Below are 14,855 nucleotides of genomic sequence, written 5' to 3' on the forward strand. Positions count from 1 at the left end.
ACAGTTAGTTGGGAAAATGTTATATAAAGAAAATAAAATTAAAGAAGAGAATTTTGGGAGGAGATTTAACATAACAGCATTTGTATTCAACAATGTTGCTTCTTTTTGTAAAACTCACCAAGTGGTAGTTGTTTGGACAAAGAGAGTTTAGTGTTTGTGATGGCTAAAACTATGTCAGGAGAAGTGGTTGCCATGGTGATGTCCAGTCTGGTGAATCTGCACGGCAAAAATATTTTAAATTTAGTCAAACTAAACTCATTCTTTGGTCTGCAAGAATCACCAACATCATCTATGTGTAGGAAAAAATAAAAATAATCAGAATAATCAGAGAGAAGATGAATTTAAAACAAACATGCTATTATCATTGATACATTCATAAGTTTTAGTACATGTTCTTAGTGTTTTGGTAGAATTGTCTTTAACCTTCTATTTGATGTTCTTACATGTTGTTTACACGTTAGTTTTTTCTAATAATGCCATTTATTTTGATGCTGCTACCGCCAGGCTCCGCATTAGACATGGCATTCTTAGGCATGAAAGCTTTTTTTCGTTTATCCAAATAAAACAAATATCGTTACACAAAACATTTCAGTTTTGGTTTCATCCACATGATGCCTCAAAAAATGTTGCTCTTTGTCCTCCAAGCCTCTCTCTTCACTTGTTCATATTTCTATATTGCAGGTTTGATCTGAACTCACAGTGTTTTGTAGGATGAACAGGAAAGGTTCAACTGTTGGACAAAAGGAAGAAAAGGAAAAATGAGTTACTACCTTAAACACAAAATCCTCAGAAACCCTAAATTATAATTGTCTTACCATCTTAGTGAACATGACCAAAGATGACAGGAACTCTGTGAATCTCCTTTCCTCTGGTGCTTCGGTCATGTAATCAAAGAGCATGTTGATGACGGCGTCTGTGCTTTCAGGAAGCGTCAGTCCCAGCAGCTCCACTCTCTGATCTGGCGTGAGGAGCTGAATGACGTCAAACTATAAAAAAAAAGAAGAAAAAAAATAGTTATTTCGCCTTACTTTTAAAAAGTACTGATTGTTTTTGACAATCTGATCCTCACTGGTTTGAAGAGTGGGTTGAGACGGATCAGGTCGCTGATGATCGCAAACTGTGAGAATGGACCGAAGTTGTCGGTCAGCCACTGTGCGCTGTTGTTGAAGGAGGGCAAACATCTTGGATCTGGAAAAGGTCAAGAAAATGAAGATTTGTTTGCTTGCACCAAAAACAAAGAAAAGTGTTTATTGCTTTGAGCATTTACTGTTTTAAAAGAAATAATATCCTAAAGTTTGTGTGTTTATGTCTAACATGGAAAGTAATGAAAAAAATCAATGAGCACAAAGTAAAGAGCTACAAGACAAAGGGTTTGGATAAATAAATTAAGAAAACAACTCAACAGATGACATTGATTTGAAGGGTGTTGTCGTGGAAACACTAGACAATCATTATAGAAGTGACGGGTCAATAGTGTTTCTCAAAACTCCTTAACTTCTGTATCTTTCAGATCTACATAACATGTTTATTAATATGTCAACATGCACGGTAAGGATCAGTGTGTTTGCAGGTTCCTACCTGCAGTGTTGTTTGTTGTCAGAAAACCTGTGATGAAGTGTGTCAAGACAGACAGCTGCCTTTCTCTCAACATGACTGACTGAAGCTCGCTAAATGTCTTCACGCTGAAAATGACAAAGATATTTTATTATCACAGATTGTAAAAGAAATCCAAACATATTTCTAAAGTGATTATAAAGAATGAATGAGTTCATTGTTACATGTATTGGTAGGTGCTGCAGTCCAGTGATTCGGTGGCGAGACACGAGAGGAAGTCGTTGGAAACAGCTGGCAGGAACGGACGAAGGCGACGGCCGAACCACATCTGGACGAAGGCGGGATCGTTGAGGACGGTCATGTTGACGACAAGCAGTCGCAGTTCTCGTATGGAGTCCAGGATCATGGGGGCAGAAGGATGGTCAGGACGGAGCGTCTGCAACAAGAAATGATCCACGGTAAATTTTGAGCTAAAGGAAAGAATCAGAATAAACTAAAATTAAACAAAGATTCCTCATCATATGTTATTTTTAATCATCTCATTAAATACTGACCACGAACTGTCAGGGTGTACGCACTACTGTTAAAATTCAATATCTCTATGCAGGTTATTGTACGTTTGAAAACAATAATACATTTTCAAGACTAGCAGATATTTGGATTTTCTGTTGGATTATACAGGATACATGGCATACAACAGATCGGAAATGTTTAGAAATTTTTTATCATGATATTCAGTCTTAAGTTTCAAACTGCTGGAATTTTAACACCTTATACTTTGACACTATATTAACCAACTTTCAGGTTAAAAAAAAAAAAAAAATCAGTATTAGGCCAAATCTCAGTGATGAGCCTGAAAACTGCAAGCGGAGCACCGCTGGTTGGAACCAAAAGCCAGTCTTACGGTGTTGCTCAGCAGATCCAGAGCTTGATCCAGGACCTTGGAGGCTTTGGATAGCAGCAGCTTCCAGGCAGGTTTGGAGCCGCTTGAGTCGGAGACCCTATCACAGCGCAACATGTCTGCCAGATCCCCAGCTGTTAAACCTGACAGCTGGAGAGGAGAATGACAACAGACCAGATGTTGAACCAAACATGAAACCATTTTCCCTCAGCTGCAGTTTGAGGACAGATGATGATGTGACGACGTCTTACAGAGGCACAGGCAAATTCCTCCACAGAGAAGTTGCAGTGCCGTCCGGCCATCGTTGATCTGTCTAGGAGGATCTGAAGCTCTGTGCTGTAACACAAAGTGATTCATGTTTCCTTTATTTTACATGAAATGTTTAGGGAGGAATATCAAAAAGTCTTTCTCAACCCTACCTGTTGACTCCCATGCATATGTCTGTCTCTGTGAAAAGTTGCAAGACAAGTTAAGGTATTAATGTAAAAATAATACATAATTTTAAATAAAAGTAGATAAAGGGTGGTTATGCAGTGAGAGGAAACTAACCATTTGTCATTGTTTCATTGCACTAGGTAGAGAAAACGATTAAAATGGTTAGTAAGCCTCAAAAACTAATTTGTTCGAAAACATAAAATAAAATGTCCACAGTAACGTATCTTTACCTGCCCACTGTATATGATGCAGTCTGTAATAAAAGCAACAAAAAATCTAATTAGTTAATTATTAAACAAATGAGAAATGACTTTTCAGTTGACACAAATTGACAATTATGAAATCAATTCTTCAATCTATAATCACTAAGCTGCATTTTGGATATTGAATGTCTTTTTGTATTTAACATGGTAAAGATGTATTGCCACAGTCTTTACAGCTGATCGAAATTAAAAATATAACAGTTGGAAATATGTTAAATAAAATGAAAGTAGAAATAACTGGGGAGAAATTTAACACAATTTGTAGCCTAAAAATGTTTCTCTTTGTTTTTATATATAAAAATCTCACCAGATGGTAGTCGTTTGAATAAAGCCACTTTAGTGTATGTGATGGCTGAAACTAAGTCAGAAGTAGCTGTTGCCATGGCGTCGTCCAGTCTGGTGAACCTGCAAAGCAAAAATATTTTTAATTCAGTCAAACTAAACTTGTTCTGTGATTGGCTAGAATTACTAAAATGATCCGTGTATGGCAAACACCAAAATAACCAGAACAATCAGAGAGAATTAGGAGAGAAAAATGCATTACAATCTTCAAATTCAGTCATGTACATGCAGTATATTCTTTGGTACTTTGGTAGAACTGCCTTTTTAACTGTGACTTCATAATAATTTGTTGGGACAAAGGAAAACGTGAAGGCCTTTTATCCAAATACCACAAATATTGTTGCACCCAAACGCTTTAGCATTAGCGTCATCCACAGGAAATGTCTCAAAAATATTGGTCATTGACCCTGACTTTAATTACAAAAACATTTCTGCATTTGTGCATCACTTTAAAAGTCATGGCTTCTTCCTCACAGAGTGGTCAGCCCATGTATACACATTTCATATAAACTCACAGTGTTTTGTAGGATGGGCAGGAAAGGAAAAGACTTCCCTGTTGGACAAGGGGAAAAAGTGGAAAATTAGTTACTACCTTATAGTGGCAGTATTATGCATTTTCCAGGCATGTAGCATAATTTTATAGCACAATCAATGATGTAAAGCTCAAAAAAGTCACATTTACATGAACAAAAATCTGCAAAACCACTGAATCATGATGGATTTTTCTTACCATCTCGGTGAATCTCACGAAGGATAACAGGAACTCTACAAAACTTCTCTCCGGCGCTACGATCATGTAATCAAAGAGCATGTTGATGACAACGTCTTTGGTTTCAGGAAGCGTCAGTGCCAGCAGCGCCACTCTCTGATCTGGCGTGAGGAGCTGGAAGACCTCCAGCTACAAGAAAACAAAAGAATAAAGTTGTTTGCCACTATTGTCACTTTGGCCTTTTATTTCAAAATGCTGATTGCTTTTGACAATCTGATCCTCACTGGTTTGAAGAGTTGGTTGAGACGGATCAGCACACTGATGGGCACAAACTGTGAGAATGGACCGAAGTTGTCGGTCAGCCACTGTGCGCTGTTGTTGAACGAGGACAAACATCCCGGTCCTGGAAAAGGTCAAGAGATTGGAGATTTGTGCAAGGCAAAGTATTTATTGCTTTGAATACTATTCACAAAATTTTTAAATTACTCAAATCCTAAAGTTTGTGTGTTTATCTAACATTGAAAGACACTTTTAAAAATGGCTAACCACAAAATAATAAGCTAAACGACGCAAAGCTTGGGGAAATAAAACAGCTGACATGTGCAGTTAACAGGTGACATTGATTTGAAGGATAAAGATTTGTTGTCTTGGAAACACTAGACAATCATTATACAAGTGAAGAGACTTAATGTTTCTCAAAACTCCTTAACTTCTTTATCTTTCAGATCTACATAACATGTTTATTAATATGTCAACATGCAAGGTAAGGATCAGTGTGTTTGCAGGTTCCTACCTGCAGTGTTGTTTGTCAGAAAACCTGTGATGAAGTGTGTCAAGACAGACAGCTGCCTTTCTCTCAACATGACTGACTGAAGCTCGCTAAATGTCTTCACGCTGAAAATGACAGAGATATTTTATTATCGCAGATTGTAAAAGAAATCCAAACATATTTCTAAAGTGATTATAAAGAATGAATGAGTTGATTGTTACATGTAGTGGTAGGTGCTGCAGTCCAGTGATTTGGAGGAGAGACATGAGAGGAAGTCGTCGGAAACAGCTGGCAGGAACGGACGAAGGCGGCGGCCGAACCACATCTGGACGAAGGCGGGATCGTTGAGGACGGTCATGTTGACGACAAGCAGCCGGAGTTCTCGTATGGAGTCCAGGATCATGGGGGCAGAAGGATGGTCAGGACGGAGCGTCTGCAACAAGAAATGATCCACGGTAAATTTTGAGCTAAAGGAAAGTTCTTGATTGGAGATCAAAGAAAGCAGAACGATGAGTTTAGGTGGTTCGACAAAGAATTGGTCTTGGGTGTGTTTACATGCATCCATCCGGGTTATTGCACTTCTTATTAAAATAAATGTTCATCCCAAATAGATATTTATTTCTTGTCATATTGCAGGTGGGAAATGTTTGTAAATGACAATAGTAAATTCATAACTTCACGACTTTATTGCTATATTTAGCGTCTTTCAGAAAAAAAAGAAAAATTGGGCCAAAATCAGAATCGGCGGGTCAGGTTTTTAAATCTCAGTGATGAGCCTGAAAACTGCAAGCGGAGCACCGCTGGTTGGAACCAAAAGCCAGTCTTACGGTGTTGCTCAGCAGATCCAGAGCTTGATCCAGGACCTTGGAGGCTTTGGATAGCAGCAGCTTCCAGGCAGGTTTGGAGCCGCTTGAGTCGGAGACCCTATCACAGCGCAACATGTCTGCCAGATCCCCAGCTGTTAAACCTGACAGCTGGAGAGGAGAATGACAACAGACCAGATGTTGAACCAAACATGAAACCATTTTCCCTCAGCTGCAGTTTGAGGACAGATGATGATGCCACGTCTTACAGAGGCACAGGCAAATTCCTCCACAGAGAAGTTGCAGTGCCGTCCGGCCATCGTTGATCTGTCTAGGAGGATCTGAAGCTCTGTGCTGTAACACAAAGTGATTCATGTTTCCTTTATTTTACATGAAATGTTTAGGGAGGAATATCAAAAAGTCTTTCTCAACCCTACCTGTTGACTCCCATGCATATGTCTGTCTCTGTGAAAAGTTGCAAGACAAGTTAAGGTATTAATGTAAAAATAATACATATTTTTCAATAAAAGTAGACAAAGAGTGGTTATGCAGTGAGAGGAAACTAACCATTTGCCATCGTTACATTGCACTAGGTAGAGAAAACGATTAAAATGGTTATTAATCCTCAAAAAACTGATTTGTTTGAAAAATAAAAATACAAAGTTCTATAATGACATATCTTTACCTGCCCACTGTATATGATGCAATCTGTGATAAAAGCACAAAAAATGAATTATTCAAATCCTCTTGTCAATTATTAAAGAAATAAGAAATTAATTGACACAAACTTAATTCACAAAGTTATTTCTTGATTACTTTTCAAAAGGCAACAATCAGTCAAATTGCATATTGAATATTGTCTCTATGTATTTAACATTATATTGAAATACAAGAAAATTATTATCTAAGCGGAACGGCCTTAACATGCAACTAAAATCATCATTGTTGTTACAGTTAGTTGGGAAAATGTTATATAAAGAAAATAAAATTAAAGAAGAGAATTTTGGGAGGAGATTTAACATAACAGCATTTGTATTCAACAATGTTGCTTCTTTTTGTAAAACTCACCAAGTGGTAGTTGTTTGGACAAAGAGAGTTCAGTGTTTGTGATGGCTAAAACTATGTCAGGAGAAGTGGTTGCCATGGTGATGTCCAGTCTGGTGAATCTGCACGGCAAAAATATTTTAAATTTAGTCAAACTAAACTCATTCTTTGGTCTGCAAGAATCACCAACATCATCTATGTGTAGGAAAAAATAAAAATAATCAGAATAATCAGAGAGAAGATGAATTTAAAACAAACATGCTATTATCATTGATACATTCATAAGTTTTAGTACATGTTCTTAGTGTTTTGGTAGAATTGTCTTTAACCTTCTATTTGATGTTCTTACATGTTGTTTACACGTTAGTTTTTTCTAATAATGCCATTTATTTTGATGCTGCTACCGCCAGGCTCCGCATTAGACATGGCATTTTTAGGCATGAAAGCTTTTTTTCGTTTATCCAAATAAAACAAATATCGTTACACAAAACATTTCAGTTTTGGTTTCATCCACATGATGCCTCAAAAAATGTTGCTCTTTGTCCTCCAAGCCTCTCTCTTCACTTGTTCATATTTCTATATTGCAGGTTTGATCTGAACTCACAGTGTTTTGTAGGATGAACAGGAAAGGTTCAACTGTTGGACAAAAGGAAGAAAAGGAAAAATGAGTTACTACCTTAAACACAAAATCCTCAGAAACCCTAAATTATAATTGTCTTACCATCTTAGTGAACATGACCAAAGATGACAGGAACTCTGTGAATTTCCTTTCCTCTGGTGCTTCGGTCATGTAATCAAAGAGCATGTTGATGACGGCGTCTGTGCTTTCAGGAAGCGTCAGTCCCAGCAGCTCCACTCTCTGATCTGGCGTGAGGAGCTGAATGACGTCAAACTTTAAAAAGAAAGAAGAAAAAAAAAAGTTATTTCGCCTTACTTTTAAAAAGTACTGATTGTTTTTGACTATCTGATCCTCACTGGTTTGAAGAGTGGGTTGAGACGGATCAGGTCGCTGATGATCGCAAACTGTGAGAATGGACCGAAGTTGTCGGTCAGCCACTGTGCGCTGTTGTTGAAGGAGGGCAAACATCTTGGATCTGGAAAAGGTCAAGAAAATGAAGATTTGTTTGCTTGCACCAAAAACAAAGAAAAGTGTTTATTGCTTTGAGCATTTACTGTTTTAAAAGAAATAATATCCTAAAGTTTGTGTGTTTATGTCTAACATGGAAAGTAATGAAAAAAATCAATGAGCACAAAGTAAAGAGCTACAAGACAAAGGGTTTGGATAAATAAATTAAGAAAACAACTCAACAGATGACATTGATTTGAAGGGTGTTGTCGTGGAAACACTAGACAATCATTATAGAAGTGACGGGTCAATAGTGTTTCTCAAAACTCCTTAACTTCTTTATCTTTCAGATCTACATAACATGTTTATTAATATGTCAACATGCACGGTAAGGATCAGTGTGTTTGCAGGTTCCTACCTGCAGTGTTGTTTGTTGTCAGAAAACCTGTGATGAAGTGTGTCAAGACAGACAGCTGCCTTTCTCTCAACATGACTGACTGAAGCTCGCTAAATGTCTTCACGCTGAAAATGACAAAGATATTTTATTATCGCAGATTGTAAAAGAAATCCAAATATATTTCTAAAGTGATTATAAAGAATGAATGAGTTCATTGTTACATGTATTGGTAGGTGCTGCAGTCCAGTGATTCGGTGGCGAGACATGAGAGGAAGTCGTCGGAAACAGCTGGCAGGAACGGACGAAGGCGGCGGCCGAACCACATCTGGACGAAGGCGGGATCGTTGAGGACGGTCATGTTGACGACAAGCAGCCGGAGTTCTCGTATGGAGTCCAGGATCATGGGGGCAGAAGGATGGTCAGGACGGAGCGTCTGCAACAAGAAATGATCCACGGTAAATTTTGAGCTAAATTAAAGTTCTTGATTGGAGATCAAAGAAAGCAGAATGATGAGTTTAGGTGGTTCGACAAAGAATTGGTCTTGGGTGTGTTTACATGCATCCATCCGGGTTATTGCACTTCTTATTAAAATAAATGTTCATCCCAAATAGATATTTATTTCTTGTCATATTGCAGGTGGGAAATGTTTGTAAATGACAATAGTAAATTCATAACTTCACGACTTTATTGCTATATTTAGCGTCTTTCAGAAAAAAAAGAAAAATTGGGCCTAAATCAGAATCGGCGTGTCAGGTTTTTAAATATCAGTGATGAGCCTGAAAACTGCAAGCGGAGCACCGCTGGTTGGAACCAAAAGCCAGTCTTACGGTGTTGCTCAGCAGATCCAGAGCTTGATCCAGGACCTTGGAGGCTTTGGATAGCAGCAGCTTCCAGGCAGGTTTGGAGCCGCTTGAGTCGGAGACCCTATCACAGCGCAACATGGCTGCCAGATCCCCAGCTGTTAAACCTGACAGCTGGAGAGGAGAATGACAACAGACCAGATGTTGAACCAAACATGAAACCATTTTCCCTCAGCTGCAGTTTGAGGACAGATGATGATGTGACGACGTCTTACAGAGGCACAGGCAAATTCCTCCACAGAGAAGTTGCAGTGCCGTCTGGCCATCGTTGATCTGTCTAGGAGGATCTGAAGCTCTGTGCTGTAACACAAAGTGATTCATGTTTCCTTTATTTTACATGAAATGTTTAGGGAGGAATATCAAAAAGTCTTTCTCAACCCTACCTGTTGACTCCCATGCATATGTCTGTCTCTGTGAAAAGTTGCAAGACAAGTTAAGGTATTAATGTAAAAATAATACATATTTTTCAATAAAAGTAGATAAAGAGTGGTTATGCAGTGAGAGGAAACTAACCATTTGCCATCGTTACATTGCACTAGGTAGAGAAAACGATTAAAATGGTTATTAATCCTCAAAAAACTGATTTGTTTGAAAAATAAAAATACAAAGTTCTATAATGACATATCTTTACCTGCCCACTGTATATGATGCAATCTGTGATAAAAGCACAAAAAATGAATTATTCAAATCCTCTTGTCAATTATTAAAGAAATAAGAAATTAATTGACACAAACTTAATTCACAAAGTTATTTCTTGATTACTTTTCAAAAGGCAACAATCAGTCAAATTGCATATTGAATATTGTCTCTATGTATTTAACATTATATTGAAATACAAGAAAATTATTATCTAAGCGGAACGGCCTTAACATGCAACTAAAATCATCATTGTTGTTACAGTTAGTTGGGAAAATGTTATATAAAGAAAATAAAATTAAAGAAGAGAATTTTGGGAGGAGATTTAACATAACAGCATTTGTATTCAACAATGTTGCTTCTTTTTGTAAAACTCACCAAGTGGTAGTTGTTTGGACAAAGAGAGTTCAGTGTTTGTGATGGCTAAAACTATGTCAGGAGAAGTGGTTGCCATGGTGATGTCCAGTCTGGTGAATCTGCACGGCAAAAATATTTTAAATTTAGTCAAACTAAACTCATTCTTTGGTCTGCAAGAATCACCAACATCATCTATGTGTAGGAAAAAATAAAAATAATCAGAATAATCAGAGAGAAGATGAATTTAAAACAAACATGCTATTATCATTGATACATTCATAAGTTTTAGTACATGTTCTTAGTGTTTTGGTAGAATTGTCTTTAACCTTCTATTTGATGTTCTTACATGTTGTTTACACGTTAGTTTTTTCTAATAATGCCATTTATTTTGATGCTGCTACCGCCAGGCTCCGCATTAGACATGGCATTCTTAGGCATGAAAGCTTTTTTTCGTTTATCCAAATAAAACAAATATCGTTACACAAAACATTTCAGTTTTGGTTTCATCCACATGATGCCTCAAAAAATGTTGCTCTTTGTCCTCCAAGCCTCTCTCTTCACTTGTTCATATTTCTATATTGCAGGTTTGATCTGAACTCACAGTGTTTTGTAGGATGAACAGGAAAGGTTCAACTGTTGGACAAAAGGAAGAAAAGGAAAAATGAGTTACTACCTTAAACACAAAATCCTCAGAAACCCTAAATTATAATTGTCTTACCATCTTAGTGAACATGACCAAAGATGACAGGAACTCTGTGAATCTCCTTTCCTCTGGTGCTTCGGTCATGTAATCAAAGAGCATGTTGATGACGGCGTCTGTGCTTTCAGGAAGCGTCAGTCCCAGCAGCTCCACTCTCTGATCTGGCGTGAGGAGCTGAATGACGTCAAACTATAAAAAAAAAGAAGAAAAAAAATAGTTATTTCGCCTTACTTTTAAAAAGTACTGATTGTTTTTGACAATCTGATCCTCACTGGTTTGAAGAGTGGGTTGAGACGGATCAGGTCGCTGATGATCGCAAACTGTGAGAATGGACCGAAGTTGTCGGTCAGCCACTGTGCGCTGTTGTTGAAGGAGGGCAAACATCTTGGATCTGGAAAAGGTCAAGAAAATGAAGATTTGTTTGCTTGCACCAAAAACAAAGAAAAGTGTTTATTGCTTTGAGCATTTACTGTTTTAAAAGAAATAATATCCTAAAGTTTGTGTGTTTATGTCTAACATGGAAAGTAATGAAAAAAATCAATGAGCACAAAGTAAAGAGCTACAAGACAAAGGGTTTGGATAAATAAATTAAGAAAACAACTCAACAGATGACATTGATTTGAAGGGTGTTGTCGTGGAAACACTAGACAATCATTATAGAAGTGACGGGTCAATAGTGTTTCTCAAAACTCCTTAACTTCTGTATCTTTCAGATCTACATAACATGTTTATTAATATGTCAACATGCACGGTAAGGATCAGTGTGTTTGCAGGTTCCTACCTGCAGTGTTGTTTGTTGTCAGAAAACCTGTGATGAAGTGTGTCAAGACAGACAGCTGCCTTTCTCTCAACATGACTGACTGAAGCTCGCTAAATGTCTTCACGCTGAAAATGACAAAGATATTTTATTATCACAGATTGTAAAAGAAATCCAAACATATTTCTAAAGTGATTATAAAGAATGAATGAGTTCATTGTTACATGTATTGGTAGGTGCTGCAGTCCAGTGATTCGGTGGCGAGACACGAGAGGAAGTCGTTGGAAACAGCTGGCAGGAACGGACGAAGGCGACGGCCGAACCACATCTGGACGAAGGCGGGATCGTTGAGGACGGTCATGTTGACGACAAGCAGTCGCAGTTCTCGTATGGAGTCCAGGATCATGGGGGCAGAAGGATGGTCAGGACGGAGCGTCTGCAACAAGAAATGATCCACGGTAAATTTTGAGCTAAAGGAAAGAATCAGAATAAACTAAAATTAAACAAAGATTCCTCATCATATGTTATTTTTAATCATCTCATTAAATACTGACCACGAACTGTCAGGGTGTACGCACTACTGTTAAAATTCAATATCTCTATGCAGGTTATTGTACATTTGAAAACAATAATACATTTTCAAGACTAGCAGATATTTGGATTTTCTGTTGGATTATACAGGATACATGGCATACAACAGATCGGAAATGTTTAGAAATTTTTTATCATGATATTCAGTCTTAAGTTTCAAACTGCTGGAATTTTAACACCTTATACTTTGACACTATATTAACCAACTTTCAGGTTAAAAAAAAAAAAAAAAATCAGTATTAGGCCAAATCTCAGTGATGAGCCTGAAAACTGCAAGCGGAGCACCGCTGGTTGGAACCAAAAGCCAGTCTTACGGTGTTGCTCAGCAGATCCAGAGCTTGATCCAGGACCTTGGAGGCTTTGGATAGCAGCAGCTTCCAGGCAGGTTTGGAGCCGCTTGAGTCGGAGACCCTATCACAGCGCAACATGTCTGCCAGATCCCCAGCTGTTAAACCTGACAGCTGGAGAGGAGAATGACAACAGACCAGATGTTGAACCAAACATGAAACCATTTTCCCTCAGCTGCAGTTTGAGGACAGATGATGATGTGACGACGTCTTACAGAGGCACAGGCAAATTCCTCCACAGAGAAGTTGCAGTGCCGTCCGGCCATCGTTGATCTGTCTAGGAGGATCTGAAGCTCTGTGCTGTAACACAAAGTGATTCATGTTTCCTTTATTTTACATGAAATGTTTAGGGAGGAATATCAAAAAGTCTTTCTCAACCCTACCTGTTGACTCCCATGCATATGTCTGTCTCTGTGAAAAGTTGCAAGACAAGTTAAGGTATTAATGTAAAAATAATACATAATTTTAAATAAAAGTAGATAAAGGGTGGTTATGCAGTGAGAGGAAACTAACCATTTGTCATTGTTTCATTGCACTAGGTAGAGAAAACGATTAAAATGGTTAGTAAGCCTCAAAAACTAATTTGTTCGAAAACATAAAATAAAATGTCCACAGTAACGTATCTTTACCTGCCCACTGTATATGATGCAGTCTGTAATAAAAGCAACAAAAAATCTAATTAGTTAATTATTAAACAAATGAGAAATGACTTTTCAGTTGACACAAATTGACAATTATGAAATCAATTCTTCAATCTATAATCACTAAGCTGCATTTTGGATATTGAATGTCTTTTTGTATTTAACATGGTAAAGATGTATTGCCACAGTCTTTACAGCTGATCGAAATTAAAAATATAACAGTTGGAAATATGTTAAATAAAATGAAAGTAGAAATAACTGGGGAGAAATTTAACACAATTTGTAGCCTAAAAATGTTTCTCTTTGTTTTTATATATAAAAATCTCACCAGATGGTAGTCGTTTGAATAAAGCCACTTTAGTGTATGTGATGGCTGAAACTAAGTCAGAAGTAGCTGTTGCCATGGCGTCGTCCAGTCTGGTGAACCTGCAAAGCAAAAATATTTTTAATTCAGTCAAACTAAACTTGTTCTGTGATTGGCTAGAATTACTAAAATGATCCGTGTATGGCAAACACCAAAATAACCAGAACAATCAGAGAGAATTAGGAGAGAAAAATGCATTACAATCTTCAAATTCAGTCATGTACATGCAGTATATTCTTTGGTACTTTGGTAGAACTGCCTTTTTAACTGTGACTTCATAATAATTTGTTGGGACAAAGGAAAACGTGAAGGCCTTTTATCCAAATACCACAAATATTGTTGCACCCAAACGCTTTAGCATTAGCGTCATCCACAGGAAATGTCTCAAAAATATTGGTCATTGACCCTGACTTTAATTACAAAAACATTTCTGCATTTGTGCATCACTTTAAAAGTCATGGCTTCTTCCTCACAGAGTGGTCAGCCCATGTATACACATTTCATATAAACTCACAGTGTTTTGTAGGATGAGCAGGAAAGGAAAAGACTTCCCTGTTGGACAAGAGGAAAAAGTGGAAAATTAGTTACTACCTTATAGTGGCAGTATTATGCATTTTCCAGGCATGTAGCATAATTTTATAGCACAATCAATGATGTAAAGCTCAAAAAAGTCACATTTACATAAACAAAAATCTGCAAAACCACTGAATCATGATGGACTTTTCTTACCATCTCGGTGAATCTCACGAAGGTTAACAGGAACTCTACAAAACTTCTCTCCGGCGCTACGATCATGTAATCAAAGAGCATGTTGATGACAACGTCTTTGTTTTCAGGAAGCGTCAGTCCCAGCAGCTCCACTCTCTGATCTGGCGTGAGGAGCTGAATGACGTCAAACTATAAAAAAAAAGAAGAAAAAAAATAGTTATTTCGCCTTACTTTTAAAAAGTACTGATTGTTTTTGACAATCTGATCCTCACTGGTTTGAAGAGTGGGTTGAGACGGATCAGGTCGCTGATGATCGCAAACTGTGAGAATGGACCGAAGTTGTCGGTCAGCCACTGTGCGCTGTTGTTGAAGGAGGGCAAACATCTTGGATCTGGAAAAGGTCAAGAAAATGAAGATTTGTTTGCTTGCACCAAAAACAAAGAAAAGTGTTTATTGCTTTGAGCATTTACTGTTTTAAAAGAAATAATATCCTAAAGTTTGTGTGTTTATGTCTAACATGGATAGTAATGAAAAAAATCAATGAGCACAAAGTAAAGAGCTACAAGACAAAGGGTTTGGATAAATAAATTAAGAAAACAACTCAACAGATG

The 14,855-nt window shown here is 37.6% G+C and overlaps 1 protein-coding gene across 21 annotated transcripts in view; it reads right to left on the reverse strand.

Moving 5' to 3' along the window:
* The window catches only part of mslnb (mesothelin b), an 89,466-nt gene that overhangs the window by 27,076 nt on the left and 47,535 nt on the right, over positions 1–14,855 (reverse strand). For 9 of the 21 annotated variants that reach the window (XM_032562333.1, XM_032562338.1, XM_032562339.1 and 6 more), the window contains 48 exons: positions 14,517–14,635; positions 14,266–14,433; positions 14,051–14,088; positions 13,501–13,598; positions 13,161–13,183; positions 13,045–13,066; positions 12,915–12,942; positions 12,747–12,831; positions 12,499–12,645; positions 11,818–12,029; positions 11,618–11,721; positions 11,109–11,227; positions 10,855–11,025; positions 10,738–10,769; positions 10,158–10,255; positions 9,775–9,797; positions 9,657–9,678; positions 9,527–9,554; positions 9,359–9,443; positions 9,111–9,257; positions 8,505–8,716; positions 8,305–8,408; positions 7,796–7,914; positions 7,542–7,712; positions 7,425–7,456; positions 6,845–6,942; positions 6,462–6,484; positions 6,344–6,365; positions 6,214–6,241; positions 6,046–6,130; positions 5,801–5,947; positions 5,195–5,406; positions 4,998–5,098; positions 4,489–4,607; positions 4,226–4,393; positions 4,011–4,048; positions 3,461–3,558; positions 3,121–3,143; positions 3,005–3,026; positions 2,875–2,902; positions 2,707–2,791; positions 2,459–2,605; positions 1,779–1,990; positions 1,579–1,682; positions 1,070–1,188; positions 816–986; positions 699–730; positions 119–216 (listed from right to left, as the gene is read on the reverse strand). In XM_032562333.1, coding sequence (XP_032418224.1) covers positions 119–216; positions 699–730; positions 816–986; positions 1,070–1,188; positions 1,579–1,682; positions 1,779–1,990; positions 2,459–2,605; positions 2,707–2,791; positions 2,875–2,902; positions 3,005–3,026; positions 3,121–3,143; positions 3,461–3,558; positions 4,011–4,048; positions 4,226–4,393; positions 4,489–4,607; positions 4,998–5,098; positions 5,195–5,406; positions 5,801–5,947; positions 6,046–6,130; positions 6,214–6,241; positions 6,344–6,365; positions 6,462–6,484; positions 6,845–6,942; positions 7,425–7,456; positions 7,542–7,712; positions 7,796–7,914; positions 8,305–8,408; positions 8,505–8,716; positions 9,111–9,257; positions 9,359–9,443; positions 9,527–9,554; positions 9,657–9,678; positions 9,775–9,797; positions 10,158–10,255; positions 10,738–10,769; positions 10,855–11,025; positions 11,109–11,227; positions 11,618–11,721; positions 11,818–12,029; positions 12,499–12,645; positions 12,747–12,831; positions 12,915–12,942; positions 13,045–13,066; positions 13,161–13,183; positions 13,501–13,598; positions 14,051–14,088; positions 14,266–14,433; positions 14,517–14,635 — 4,587 coding nt within the window. The remainder of the gene's footprint in view (positions 1–118; positions 217–698; positions 731–815; positions 987–1,069; positions 1,189–1,578; positions 1,683–1,778; positions 1,991–2,458; positions 2,606–2,706; positions 2,792–2,874; positions 2,903–3,004; positions 3,027–3,120; positions 3,144–3,460; positions 3,559–4,010; positions 4,049–4,225; positions 4,394–4,488; positions 4,608–4,997; positions 5,099–5,194; positions 5,407–5,800; positions 5,948–6,045; positions 6,131–6,213; positions 6,242–6,343; positions 6,366–6,461; positions 6,485–6,844; positions 6,943–7,424; positions 7,457–7,541; positions 7,713–7,795; positions 7,915–8,304; positions 8,409–8,504; positions 8,717–9,110; positions 9,258–9,358; positions 9,444–9,526; positions 9,555–9,656; positions 9,679–9,774; positions 9,798–10,157; positions 10,256–10,737; positions 10,770–10,854; positions 11,026–11,108; positions 11,228–11,617; positions 11,722–11,817; positions 12,030–12,498; positions 12,646–12,746; positions 12,832–12,914; positions 12,943–13,044; positions 13,067–13,160; positions 13,184–13,500; positions 13,599–14,050; positions 14,089–14,265; positions 14,434–14,516; positions 14,636–14,855) is intronic. The other 12 variants (XM_032562337.1, XM_032562334.1, XM_032562329.1 and 9 more) reach the window with 12 other exon arrangements.

Source organism: Xiphophorus hellerii, chromosome 5 (genome assembly GCF_003331165.1).
Source record: "Xiphophorus hellerii strain 12219 chromosome 5, Xiphophorus_hellerii-4.1, whole genome shotgun sequence".
NCBI classification, from domain to species: Eukaryota; Metazoa; Chordata; class Actinopteri; order Cyprinodontiformes; family Poeciliidae; genus Xiphophorus; species Xiphophorus hellerii.